This window comes from Canariomyces notabilis, assembly GCF_033297395.1.
Source record: "Canariomyces notabilis strain CBS 508.74 unplaced genomic scaffold N656scaffold_11, whole genome shotgun sequence".
NCBI classification, from domain to species: domain Eukaryota; kingdom Fungi; phylum Ascomycota; class Sordariomycetes; order Sordariales; family Chaetomiaceae; genus Canariomyces; species Canariomyces notabilis.
In genome coordinates, this window is record NW_027041833.1 from 762,050 (window position 1) to 773,845 (window position 11,796).

General features: G+C 56.8%; 5 protein-coding genes and 1 non-coding gene across 6 annotated transcripts; 3 read left to right on the top strand and 3 right to left on the bottom strand.

The window, feature by feature from the left end:
• Positions 1-71: 71 nt before the first annotated feature.
• On the bottom strand, positions 72-1,124 carry N656DRAFT_779496 (ribosomal protein S1). Its single transcript, XM_064815202.1, has 4 exons — positions 1,014-1,124; positions 780-914; positions 558-704; positions 72-472 (listed from the first exon to the last, which is right to left on the bottom strand). Exons 2-4 carry the CDS (start codon positions 819-821, stop codon positions 311-313), a joined length of 351 nt encoding a protein of 116 aa, XP_064670183.1. The 5' UTR covers positions 822-914; positions 1,014-1,124; the 3' UTR covers positions 72-310.
• Positions 1,125-1,562: 438 nt separating this feature from the next.
• N656DRAFT_709405 (uncharacterized protein) lies at positions 1,563-3,671 on the top strand (the record flags this gene model as incomplete). The annotated part of the gene is made up of 1 exon (XM_064811594.1): positions 1,563-3,671. One exon carries the CDS (start codon positions 1,563-1,565, stop codon positions 3,669-3,671), a length of 2,109 nt encoding a protein of 702 aa, XP_064670184.1.
• Positions 3,672-3,691: 20 nt separating this feature from the next.
• N656DRAFT_779498 (uncharacterized protein) lies at positions 3,692-6,071 on the bottom strand. Its single transcript, XM_064815203.1, has 3 exons — positions 5,626-6,071; positions 5,367-5,569; positions 3,692-5,302 (listed from the first exon to the last, which is right to left on the bottom strand). The coding sequence occupies exons 1-3, from the start codon at positions 5,651-5,653 to the stop codon at positions 3,920-3,922; spliced, it is 1,614 nt and encodes a 537-aa protein (XP_064670185.1). The 5' UTR covers positions 5,654-6,071; the 3' UTR covers positions 3,692-3,919.
• An 896-nt stretch (positions 6,072-6,967) lies between these two features.
• On the top strand, positions 6,968-9,158 carry N656DRAFT_779499 (cytochrome P450). Its single transcript, XM_064815204.1, has 4 exons — positions 6,968-7,261; positions 7,316-7,921; positions 7,977-8,209; positions 8,288-9,158. The coding sequence occupies exons 1-4, from the start codon at positions 7,196-7,198 to the stop codon at positions 8,949-8,951; spliced, it is 1,569 nt and encodes a 522-aa protein (XP_064670186.1). The 5' UTR covers positions 6,968-7,195; the 3' UTR covers positions 8,952-9,158.
• A 157-nt stretch (positions 9,159-9,315) lies between these two features.
• N656DRAFT_779501 (glycoside hydrolase family 5 protein) lies at positions 9,316-11,419 on the top strand. The gene is made up of 2 exons (XM_064815205.1): positions 9,316-10,202; positions 10,263-11,419. The coding sequence occupies exons 1-2, from the start codon at positions 9,756-9,758 to the stop codon at positions 11,088-11,090; spliced, it is 1,275 nt and encodes a 424-aa protein (XP_064670187.1). The 5' UTR covers positions 9,316-9,755; the 3' UTR covers positions 11,091-11,419.
• A 66-nt stretch (positions 11,420-11,485) lies between these two features.
• Positions 11,486-11,557, bottom strand: N656DRAFT_t76. Its single transcript has one exon. It is a non-coding gene; the product is annotated as a tRNA-Thr (tRNA).
• Between the last annotated feature and the right edge of the window lie 239 nt (positions 11,558-11,796).

Genomic DNA, 11,796 nt, shown 5'->3' on the forward strand with positions numbered 1-11,796 from the left:
CCCCCTTATAGAGTCTTGGTGCAGACAGGTACCGCACTCGAAGTAGGAAGAGCCAATTGCGCAGGGCAGACTTTTCTACAGCTACTCGGATCAATGCATAGCATCAATGGGTCAGTCTGCTGATATTTATCAACCTATATTCCAACCGAGGCAGTGCGGCTGTCACACACGAGCAGTTGCACAAAAACTGTTGATCCGAGGCCGTTATATTGTCACCACTATCTACTAGCGACCAGCGGTCACTGTGACTTCTCGGCTCTTGTCATTCCTCGGAAGGGGGTGTGAACCTTCCCAATTCTCGCCGTCCTCGTTAAGCAGCAATCGTGACCTCAACCTCGACACCAGCCTCAATGTTGATGATGATCTGCTTGACAATCTCGGTCGGCGCAGTCAGGTCAATCAGGCGCTTGTGGATCCGCATCTCGTACGCATCCCACGTCTTGGAACCCTCACCGCAGGGGGTCTTGCGGGTCTGTTTTATTTCGTCGCAGGTTAGGCAATCTTCTTATACAGGGAACGCTCTGAGAGAACGAAAGACGAGCAGGAAGAGAACGTACAGTGATCTTGAGTGTCTTGGTGGGCAGACGGACGGGACCCTTGGCACGGAGGTCCTTGTTCTTGGCGCGCTCAATGAGTTCCTGGCAGACCTTCTCCAGCGACTGCACCTTGCGCGAGGTCAAGGTGATGCGGATCTTGTGCACCTTCTGCATCATGGGTCAGCCTCCGCGGTATCGAGTGTGTCCCGAACAAAGAGTAGTCGGGTTGAGAGGGACACAAACAGGCGCCTCGCCAAAGTCCTTCTCGGGCTTGTTGTAAGACATCTTAACGGTCTGGTCTTGGTAGGATCGAGGGTTGTAGATGTGGATTGGCTGCTGAGACGGTGCGTGCCTTCACGACTCGAACGCTATCGTCAACTGCCCGCAGTTAGCGACCGCTCACAATGCCGGGGTAGAATGCCAGCACGGCTTGATTCAAGTCATCAGGAGCATGCTCAAGGCAATAGAACCACATACCGGTTCGGCAAAGTGATGAAGGCCGTGATGACGCTGGATCGAGTTTTGGTTGTTTGTTGAAGGCTTTCTCTATCCAGAACTTTTCAACATTTTGCGCATCGAATTTTGGCGGCACGATTTTGGTGGGGCAGTCTTGGCAAGGGCTCGGTTTTGGCCCGCATGTGGCGCTTGCTAATGAGGCGCTTCTCCACTGGCGTGGCTAGGGTAAGGTATGGAATTGCTGTGGCTCGCTCACATCTTGCCTTCCGAATGGAACCCGGTCAATGACACATCCGGTGAGGCGTTCCAGCCTTCCTCGAGGGGAAAGAGACTTGAGCAGCAGGGCGGCCATCAAAACCATATAAAATCTTGCAATGCCCTCGGGAATGTAAAAGATACCATTTTCCATTCTCCTGGTAAAGTTGCATCTTCCTTCTAGGCAATTTGGCGCGGCATAGCCCGTAGTCTCTGCTATTTCTTTTCACCCACCGTCGAGACTCGAATCGTCGACTGCTGGTATTGTACCCCTGTCGTTCCTGTCCAGGTGCATACTGCATATCAAATATCAACATGGCTTCTTCAGCACTTCCACCCCTAGCACTCTTTCCAGTTGCCACCTGGAGGGACCAGCTCGGGTCTGATGAATGGGTTGCCTGCCTCGACGCATGGCTAGCCCTTGTGGACAGCCATCTATCGCTTTCCCAGGGAGATTTTCTGGCCATCTCGGCCAAGGACCCAAGTTTATCTGCCTTCCTTGTCTCTTTCACTCGCGAAATCGCTCTAAGGGGCGTCGCAATCCTAGGCTCTTCCCCCTCAGCCAGGAGACTGCTCAAAGACTGCTTCCTGCTCATCGATAGACTACTTCAATCACCATCGCCTCCTAGTGAATTGTTGCAATGGGATTTTCTTGCGGACGTCAGCCGCGTTTACGGGAGGAGAAAGGCTGAGGGACTGCTCACAAGACTCTCGGACCGTTCGAAGGGATATATGGATGCGTCTTTGGCCAACCTCAAGAAGTTCGTCGTCAAAAATCTCGATGCAGGGCTAAATGGTGGTGATCTCAAGGGCATCGAGGAACGGCTGGAGCGGGTAAGCGACTTGATTCGGGTCGCTCCCGCGGCCGCCGAATTCTTCCTTACTGGCAGCGACTTTGTGGATGGGCTTGTCAGCTGTTATAAGATCACAAACCCGCCGCTGAGGCGGTCGCTCGTCACAACAACCTACCTCTGCCTCATGGGCTTGGCAGAAGGCCAGAAGCTGTCAGCCCTAACAGACCAGCTGTACTCGCTCAAAGCCGCGGCCGCGGCACACAAATCCGGACCTCTCAACGCCAACGACTCACTTGTGGCTGAACTGGTAACATCTACGCCGCTGCTTCAGCATCTACGGCGCAAGCTCGACGAGTCCGGCAGTATGTCGAGCCGTACCAAGTCCGTCCTAACAGAACTAGCAACCTTCAAAAAGCCGGGCGCAGGGCTGGTCAAGCCCAAGCGCTTCATCAAGAGGAAAATTGACAAGGGCAAGGGTCTCGCCAGACTGGAGAACGGCCAGGCGCAACAAGAGATGCACATCCACCGAATGAGCCAAATCTCCCAAGTGCAGGACCTATTCCCCGAGCTGGGGTCGGGTTTCATTTCCAGACTCCTCGATGAATACTCGGACGACACCGAACAGGTAGTCGCCCACTTGCTAGACGGCTCCCTCCCGGCCCATCTTCAATCAGCCGACCGCAGCGAGGACCTCGCCCATTCGACTACTACTACTACTCCTACCGTCCCACTTTCCGCCACTCAACCTCGCCGCCCGCTGCCTCGGCGGCAATCCCGACTTCCCCAGGATTCCGAGGATTCCGACCTCGACCTCCTCACCGCGCCAACCGCCCGGCTACACATAGGCAAAGCCGGCCCGGCGTCGGCAGACACGCTGCTCTCGGCGCGGCCGTCGCAGAACTCAAAAGCAGCGATCCTCTCGGCACTTGCGGCGTTCGACTCGGACGACGACGAGCGCGACGACACGTACGACGCGGCCGATGTGGGCGGGACGGTGGACACGACCGCGTCGTTCGTCCAAGATCAGACCACCAACAACGGTGCAGGAGGACTCCCGGAGGAGATCGAAGCGGCGCTGTTCCGCACGTGGCAGGCCCGCCCGCAGACCTTCCACCGGGACCATGCCACGCGTAAGTCGGCCGAGCGGGCTAGGCTGCGCGACGTGACTGGCGGCATGACGGACGAGGCCGTCGAGGGCTGGGCGCTCATGCTCGGCCGCGACCCGGCCCTCCGCAAGCGGCTGGAGCGCAGGTACGGCGACGGCATTACCGCCGCCGGGACAGGCCAACAACAGGCCTTGCTCGAGAGCACCAGGGGCGCATGGAAGGCAGAACTGGAGTCTGAGGGGGCTGAGGGGGCTGAGGGGGCTGAGGGGGAAGAAGGTACGGGTGATGGGAGCGACACTGCGGCGGGGACGCCCCGTGGAAGTGGGCCTGAGAGGGGTGGACGGGGCCGTGGGGGAAGGGGAAGGGGACGGGGACGGGGACGGGGACGGGGAGGAGGAGCGCCACCCCCACCAGACTCGGACGTTGCAAGGCGGAGGAAGGAGGCTAACAAGGGGAGTCGGGCGAATCATAATCGGAGGGACCAACGGGCGAGGAAGATGGCGAGGGGTGGGTTTGCGGGATGAGACCCGAGTTTGGGTCACGGAAGGCTGTCACGGCTATGACACTCTATTAACAGCAACCATCAGTTGACGGTCGGGAGAAAGACATTCCAAGTCTAGCTTGACAGACATGCTGCCATTCAGTTGTGATTCCCATGCACCAATGATGCAGATACACTCCAAAACGCCAGACCATGCCGCTCAGTCTATTTTCCCTCTCTCGTCCCATAACCGGTATTTCCCCATCCTCCCTCTGCCAAACAGATTGAGGCCTAAAAGTCCCAGGTGCAGAATTCCCTTTTGGGCGGAACCTCCGGCATGATACCGTCGGCAAACCGGCCTGTCTCAACAAACGCCTTCCACTGCTGCATGACACGCGGATCATCGTACTTTGCCGGCTCGGCCTCACTCTCGGTTGTGTAGTCGGGCGCTCCGCCCGGCATCCAGATCTTGACCAGGCTCCCATCAAAATTGCGCATAAAGGGCACCGGCTTAGCGGCGCCCTTAGGTGTCTCATAGGAGACGGGCTTGCCCTTGAACATGCGGAGACGTCCATCGGGATCTTTTGCGCTGTATTCAGAAAGGTCCGGGTGCCGCCGGGAAGAATCCGGACCATATGGTCCTGCGCCTGACGCTTGGCTCGCGGTCCCTGGGACAGCAGCTGTTGTGCCTGCGCTCCCCCCGAAGGCTGGGGTAGAAGTGCTGGGTTGGCCGAAGGGGTTCGAGGGAGGTCCAGGGGCAGCGGCAGCAGCAGGAGCGCCGAATGGTGAGGCATTCGAAGGTTGTCCGAATACATTCGTTGTCGCGGTAGCGGCAGGGGCGCCAAAGGGATTGGCTACCGGTTGCTGTTGCGGTTGCCCAAAGGGGTTCACCTGAGCGGCTGCTGGTTGTTGCCCGAATGCATTCGTAGCAGGTGTTGCTTGGCCAAACGGATTGCTAGCCGGGGCAGTAATGGCTGTCTGGCCAAATGGAGAAGCCTGTTGCGCTGGCTGCGTCGGCTGGCCAAACGGACTAGTCGTCGGCTGCGTGGTCCCCGCCGCGAGGGCTCCAAAGGGGCTCGGCTTCGGGCCCAAGGCGGCCGGTTGCCCAAACGCTGACTGTGCAGGCTGAGGTGTCTGTCCAAAAGCTGACTGAACAGGTTGCCCGAACGCAGACTGGCCAGGGGCTGATGGCTGTCCAAACGCTGGCTGCCCAGAAGCCGGAGCGCCAAAGGGGCTCGGCTTCGGCCCCAACGTGCCGGTCTGGCCAAAAGCACTGCTTGTTTGCGGTGGCCTGCCAAATGCTGATCCGCCGCCTAATCCGGCCGGCTGTCCGAAAGCCGGCACCGCTGGTTGTGCAGCCTGCCCGAAAGCAGGGGCGCCAAACGGACTGGGCCTCTGGCCCAACGCGGCAGGTTGTCCGAAGGCACTTGCAGCTGGAGCCGGGGCCGCAGGAGCGCCAAAAGGGTTTGACGGCGCCTGCTGTGTCTGGAAGGGGTTCGCTGTGCTTCCAAACCCACTCCCAGCCGCACCCCCTGATGTTGACTTGCAAATGTCGATCCGGTTGGGATGTTTATTTGCCCCATCCACCACAAATTGTATCGCTGCTGGGATGTTTCCAAGGGCGTTCTGGATCTGCTGCTGCGCGTTTTGATACAGAGCTTGAATATCATTCAGCTGCAGAGACGTGGTTGTATGTCAGTAACTTGCACCACATGTTTCCCGCAGTGTAAGAACTGACAGCGCCTTGAGGATTTCCAGCCATGGCTCCCTGCATGTAGTGAAGCCGTATCTCCTCGAAACTCTGCTCGCGAGGGTAGCCGCCGAAGAGCTGCACGGGTGCATCCTTTGCCGGACTGTAACATGATAGAATCCATTTCGGTAGCTCGCTTGTAAGGTCGCGCTGGATGGCCTCCGCAGTCAGGCCGGGGTATGGAGGCGGGTCTGGCGTCCGTCGTGGTTAGCTGAGGTGTAGCGAACGTTACAGCGTGCTGCCATACCTCCTTGTTGGCCGCCACCACTACTCATTGCTTGTCCCGATTGACCGGCGAGCGGTCCGAAGCGATTCCCCGTTTGCAGCCCTGGTCTCGAATTCGAGGGATGTTCGAATTTGCAGGTATCTGGAAGATGTGGAATTTCGGCAGTCAGCACCTACACGTGTCGAAAACCTTGTGGGCCCAGCACGAAGACTCGACAGTGATAGGCAGGAGACGGACGCAGAGATTCCCATTGGCGTCGCAAACGAGTCAAGGAACCTGTGACTCGGGGAAAAAGGCAGCCTTCGTACTTCCAAAGCGGCAATTGCCCTGCAGCCAAAACTTGCAGACGGTCATCTCGCCTGGGTTATGAATCAGTCCGTAGGTATGAAGTTATTGAAAAGAAGCAAGCATGGCGGTTGTGTGCAATCCGACAAACGCGTGTTGGATGATGTCGCGACGTTTCTCAGCCTTTCACAGCCTTGCAGAAGTGATCTTTGCGCCAAGTTGTCTAGCCACCGTGGGTCAGCTAAACTGGGACCTTGACAAGGGCCCTGTGGCTCTGTCCCTGGTGCCCCGCCGAGCCCACGCACCTTGAGCTCCCGGCTGTGGCACGGAGCCGCGGGCCCGCCGTCATTGTTCGCAAACTTGCTGAAGGCCGTGACATGCCGAACTGCCGCTAGTTTTGTGCGGGGCCCCACGAAGTACGAACTCGATGTTTATGAAATTTGAGGCTCAATCCGATCAACATGGCATCGTTGGACGCCTGCCAGCCTCTCTAAGCTTTAGCCTACCGGTATAACCCGCAATCTCGTTACAGGATACCAATTCCCATTCCGGTTGGGATATATACCTTAGTAGAATCAGGCGCCAGAGTACCAACAGGAGCGGAATCACAAGATCAAAGCAAACGAACACCGAATTTCTTTGTCTTGTTTATGGAGTATTGTCCCCCGGTTCTAGAAAGGGATCGAAGAAAAGGATCGAACATATTGCAGTGTCACTATATTGTATTGTACATACTTGGACAGCGACACATATGTAGCCAAGTCCTGGAATATGGGGCGACACCGTCGCGTCAAGCCCGAGGAAGCCGCATCGTCACCAAACTCGACTGCCCATTCCGCTCTCGTTCCGCACATCGTCTTTTCACTGCCGGATACCCACTAGCAGTGCTTGACGGTCCCTGGGACATGGGTGTCGTGTCCGAAAGGGGAATGTCGACATCATCATGCGGCCTGCTCCAGCTGCGATAAGCGATAACAGCGCCCAAACGTCCTATGCCGTTGCAAGCCGAAGTCGATCTCGGACGCTTAGTGAGTGCCAGAAAGACACCGAGGTCACTCCTCACAAAAGAGCTCGAGCACGCTGAGTACCCCTCAGTGTATATGTGTGTAAAAGGCCCGAGTGTGTCAGAGAATCGAAGCCAGATCTCAGTAGCTTCAAAAATGACTGGCGCTGTGTTGCGTTACGTTTGTATGTTTTAAGCCATGCCCTGCCTCGTTCCCTGATCACTTACACCACCGTTTTCCTCCTTGTGTTGTATCTCTTATCACTCGCTCTCTCCATCATCCTCATACTGCCATACCCAACCATGACTTTTAGCACTACACACATACAACTCTGGCTGTGGCTGGCAGTAGCAGCTGGGTTCCTCTATGTAAGTGCTGCAGCAGACCAGCCAGCCCAAACACCTACTGACACGGGTCTGTAGACAATATGTCTTATAGTATATCGATTGTACTTGCATCCACTGGCCAAGTACCCAGGGCCACTATTGGCTAAGCTCACGGATGCGTACATGCTCTATTACGCCTGGAAGGGAGACCGGCACTTGGAGTTCTGGAGGATGCACCAAAAGTATGGCAAGTTCGTGCGCTTCGGGCCAAACTCGCTCTCGGTCAACTCCAACACGGCCCTGAAGGCAATATACGGCTTCAAGGCCAATGTACGCAAGGCAGAATTCTACGATGCCTTTGTGCATCCGGCTCCCAACACCCACAACACCCGTGACAAGGAGTTGCATGCGCGGAAGCGCCGGGTGCTCTCACACGCCTTCTCCGACGGCGCCATTAAGGAGGTAGAACGCTACATACTGGCTAACATCCGAACCTTCTGCGAAGCCATCGGGGATTTTGGTAGGGCCATCCCCGAGAGGAAGGGATGGAGCTCGCCAAAGAACATGTCCGACTGGTGCAACTGGCTCGCCATGGACATTTTGGGCGATCTCTGCTTCGGAAAAGCATTCCATATGCTGGACCGTCCGGATAACCGATACGCCGTTGATCTCGTCGGCGTCGCGGCGCAACGCCATCTCCTCGTAAGACCCCTCCCAGGAAATCAGCAACGTCCTACAGACGGCTAACAGTTAGCAGTGTGGCACCATGCCAATCGTCAACAAGCTCAACCTCGACAAGATCCTGTTCCACAAGATCGCCGCCGGACGAGCCCGGTACATGGCCTACAGCCGTGCCCAGCTCACTGAGCGGACCGCCCTCGGCGACGAGACCGACCGCAGGGACTTCTTCTACCACCTGCTCAACGCTCGTGATCCGGAAACTGGCCAGGGATTCTCGACCCCCGAGCTCTGGGCCGAATCTAACCTTTTGTAAGCAACAACCCCAAGTATGGAGAAGCAAGCCCTTGCAAGCCTCGCACTAACCACCCCATTCTCGCCCTTGTACAGAATCATCGCGGGCTCCGACACGACCTCAACCGCCATGGCCGCAACTCTGTTCTACCTCGTGCGCCACCCCGCGACACTCGCCAAAGTCACCGCTGAGGTGCGCTCGACCTTCTCCTCAATCGAGGACATCCATCAAGGCGCGCAGCTCACCTCATGCACGTACCTGCGGGCGTGCATCGACGAGGCGATGCGCCTGTCGCCGTCGGTAGGCGGGCTGCTGCCGCGCGAGGTGCTGGGGGGCGGCATGACCATCGACGGCGAACACGTGCCCGCGGGCACCGTCGTCGGCACCCCGCACTACGCCATCCACCACCACACGGACTACTACCCGGAGCCCTTCGCGTACCGGCCGGAGCGGTGGATCGTTGACAAGGAGGCCGGGGTAACTGAGGATGACGTGGCGCTCGCGCAGAGCGCCTTTTGCCCCTTTTCAATCGGCCCCCGGGGGTGCATTGGTAAGGGGCTGGCGTACGTCGAGATGAGCATCACGCTGGCAAGAGTGCTGTTCTTGTACGATCTTCGCAAGGCCGTGGGCGTAGTCGACCCCGGTGAAGGGAAGGAAGGGGCTGAATGGGGAAGGCACCGGGTGGGTGAGTTCCAGTTGATCGACACCTTTACCAGCATGAAGAATGGTCCGATGGTTGAATTTAGGAGGAGGAGCTGAAATGAGAGCGAGGGATGGGTGGAGGGAAGCGTTGAGGCGCGAGGGTGGTGGAGGGAAACTGCCATCGCGGGGCGACGGGTTGAGTTGAAGCGATGAATTGGATGCGCCGCGCTGTGGCCATGTCCATAGCTACCTACCTGTGTCACCACATATCGACAAGGTCGTATGCAGCCGTAGAAAGCAATTTATTACACAGAAATCGACGGGTATGTCGACCGAGGGGAAAGCTCAATTCGTGGAGAAATGAGGCATTCAACATCACCAACAGAAGGTGGGTTGAAGGCAAGTGGGGCCTTTGCGACGCTCAGTCATAGTCACACTGTGAGAGAGTCACAAGGGCCAAGCCCGGCAATTAGCCTGCCTGCTACGAAGTACGAAGTATTGAAGACTGCCCTGGATAATGGCTGATTCCCCTTCCCAATCCCACCTCGACATCCAACCGCATCGACCGCATCAACCGAAGCGAATCTAGCATTCCCTTGAGCGATGCATTGTCCCTGGATAAGTGGGCAGTAAAACAGGCTCCGACAACCGCTCGAATTAGAATGCAGGTCCAAGAAGAGAGACGATCTACCCCCGAGTACTAGGTCAATTCCGCATCACCAGGCCCGGGAGGCTTCCAGTGCAGCGTGCCGCCGTGTTAACAGACGGGTCCCTTAATATGGACGGGCAATCTATTGAGGAACCTGCCCTCCGCCGGGGTTACGGACTATTTCTAGCCCTGATCCCCCCCTTTCCAGCCGCCGGCCATGGTTGAATGCGGAGGCCGAGTAAACCTAGAGAAAACGCTCTCTCTCGACTGCCATGAAACCCATTGCCGCTCTTCTGGTGCTGGCCGGCCTCAGCACTGCTGCTCCGAGCCCAAATGTCGTCCAAGATGAGCAGGCTAAACGTGCCGTGTGGCCAAACGGGCCCTTCGTCACATCTGGCCGCTGGATCCTCGACGCGACAGGCAAGAATCTAACGTATGCCGGTACCAATTGGCCGGGACACAATGACGTGATGATCCCCGAGGGTCTTCAGTATCAGTCCATCGAGACCATCGTCCAGAAAGTGAAGAGTTTAGGCATGAACGCTGTCCGCTTGACGTTTGCCATCCAGATGATCGACGAGATCTACAGCAACGGCGGCCAGGACATCACAATTCAAAGGGCTTTCGTCCAGGCGCTGGGACAAGCAAACGGGACTAGGGTGCTCAACCAGGTCCTGGCAAAGAACCCCAGGTTCAATGCCTCCACGACCCGGCTGCAGGTGAGCCGACAGAAGAGTAGACCGGAACGGAATATTGAACACTGACCCGCTCCCGGGCAGGTGTTTGACGCCGTGGCAGAGGAGCTGGCAAAGCAGCAAATCTACGTGCATCTGGACAACCACATCTCCAAGGGCATGTGGTGCTGCTCCGGCACCGACGGCAACACGTGGTGGGGCGACACGTACTTCTCGACGGCCAACTGGGTGCGCGGGCTGTCGTATATGGCCGAGCACGGCAAGTCGTGGAGAGCCTTGGTATCGATTGGGCTGCGCAATGAGCCGCGCGAGCCGACCAACAACCAGGCGCTCAGCCGGTCCGCGTACAACTGGCAGTCCTGGTACGGGTACATGCGCCAGGGCGCCGATGCCGTGCACAAGAGCAACCCGGACCTGCTCATCTTCTTGTCGGGCATGAACTACGACACGACCCTCACCCCTGTCGTCCAGGGCACGGCGCTGACTCCCGGCAGCGGCCGGTTCAGTTTCGGCGATTTTCCCGGCTACGCCAACAAGCTCGTGCTTGAGCTGCACAACTACGAGAACAGCATTGGCAACTGCAACACGCTGCAGAACAACCTCTACCGTAACGGCTTCCAGGCCCTCACCAGCAGCGCCACCAACAAGTTTCCCGTCATGATGACCGAGTTCGGTTTCCAGATGGACGACAGGACCTGGCGCGGTGTGTACGCGAGTTGCTTGGCGAGCTACCTGCCCGCGCAGAAGGCCGGGTGGTTCATCTGGGTGCTCTCCGGGAGCTACTATATCCGGTCGGGCACCCAAGACTTTGAGGAGTCCTGGGGCTTGCTGAATCACGACTGGAGTGCGTGGAGGAGCCCGAGCTATGTAAATGGAGCGCTGCTGGGCATGGTGAAAAACACATTGAGTTGAGGGGATGACTGGATACGATTGGTATCGATCCAGGACAGGCCATGGACGTAGGATATTTACCTCCTTAACTTGCCCTATCAGGGTATTGGAGTTGTATAATTGACTCCATTGGATTGGTGCAGTATTCGGTGCCCACATTGCATCACTGATCTTCTGGAGTGTCGGGTGCTATCCGTAAACGAAGCAGACAGCTAAATCCACCAAGTCCGCCAGAACTCCGACTGGACAGCGTCCAACCGGATACACCCCCTCCCTCGCCGCTTAGCAGCCGAAATGTGAGTTAGACATTTGGATAACAAATTTTTCACATCATATTTGCCATACCTGGGGATTGGCATCGAACCGAAAAAAAAAAAAAAAAAAAAAAAAAAAAAAAAAAGCAAGGGCAAAAAAATTGCTCCTACTCGGAATCGAACCGAGGATCTTCTCATTACGAGTGAGACGCCTTACCGCTTGGCCACAGAAGCTGATATCCTTGCTGGGAAGTTGTTATCGGGGCTCTGCTTTTTTTCTGATATTCAGCGTGTCTATAACCTCTCCCTGACTAGCCCCTAACTCCGTCGCTTTAATGACTTAATCAATTCAATTTCAAGTTCAAGTGTCCAGGCTCCTGGTTTATCCTTCAAGTCCAGATCTGCTCCGGGCTTTCACCTTCATGAGAAGTTTTGGTTTGTTTGCCAAGATTCAAGCGCCTTACTGATATGAA

Excerpts from the sequence above, each read along its gene's own strand:
- N656DRAFT_779496 (XM_064815202.1), bottom strand. The coding sequence starts at position 821 with ATGTCTTACAACAAGCCCGAGAAGGACTTTGGCGAGGCGCCT. Across the intron at positions 705-779 it reads AGGACTTTGGCGAGGCGCCT|AAGGTGCACAAGATCCGCAT; the intron begins GTTTGTGTCCCT and ends CCCATGATGCAG. Across the intron at positions 473-557 it reads CCAAGACACTCAAGATCACT|ACCCGCAAGACCCCCTGCGG; the intron begins GTACGTTCTCTT and ends GAAATAAAACAG.
- N656DRAFT_779499 (XM_064815204.1), top strand. The coding sequence starts at position 7,196 with ATGACTTTTAGCACTACACACATACAACTCTGGCTGTGGCTGGCAGTA. Across the intron at positions 7,262-7,315 it reads TAGCAGCTGGGTTCCTCTAT|ACAATATGTCTTATAGTATA; the intron begins GTAAGTGCTGCA and ends ACGGGTCTGTAG. Across the intron at positions 8,210-8,287 it reads TGGGCCGAATCTAACCTTTT|AATCATCGCGGGCTCCGACA; the intron begins GTAAGCAACAAC and ends GCCCTTGTACAG.
- N656DRAFT_779498 (XM_064815203.1), bottom strand. The coding sequence starts at position 5,653 with ATGAGTAGTGGTGGCGGCCAACAAGGAG. Across the intron at positions 5,570-5,625 it reads TGGTGGCGGCCAACAAGGAG|ACCCGCCTCCATACCCCGGC; the intron begins GTATGGCAGCAC and ends GACGGACGCCAG. Across the intron at positions 5,303-5,366 it reads CTGGAAATCCTCAAGGCGCT|CTGAATGATATTCAAGCTCT; the intron begins GTCAGTTCTTAC and ends ACGTCTCTGCAG.
- N656DRAFT_779501 (XM_064815205.1), top strand. The coding sequence starts at position 9,756 with ATGAAACCCATTGCCGCTCTTCTGGTGCTGGCCGGCCTCAGCACTGCT. Across the intron at positions 10,203-10,262 it reads CCTCCACGACCCGGCTGCAG|GTGTTTGACGCCGTGGCAGA; the intron begins GTGAGCCGACAG and ends GCTCCCGGGCAG.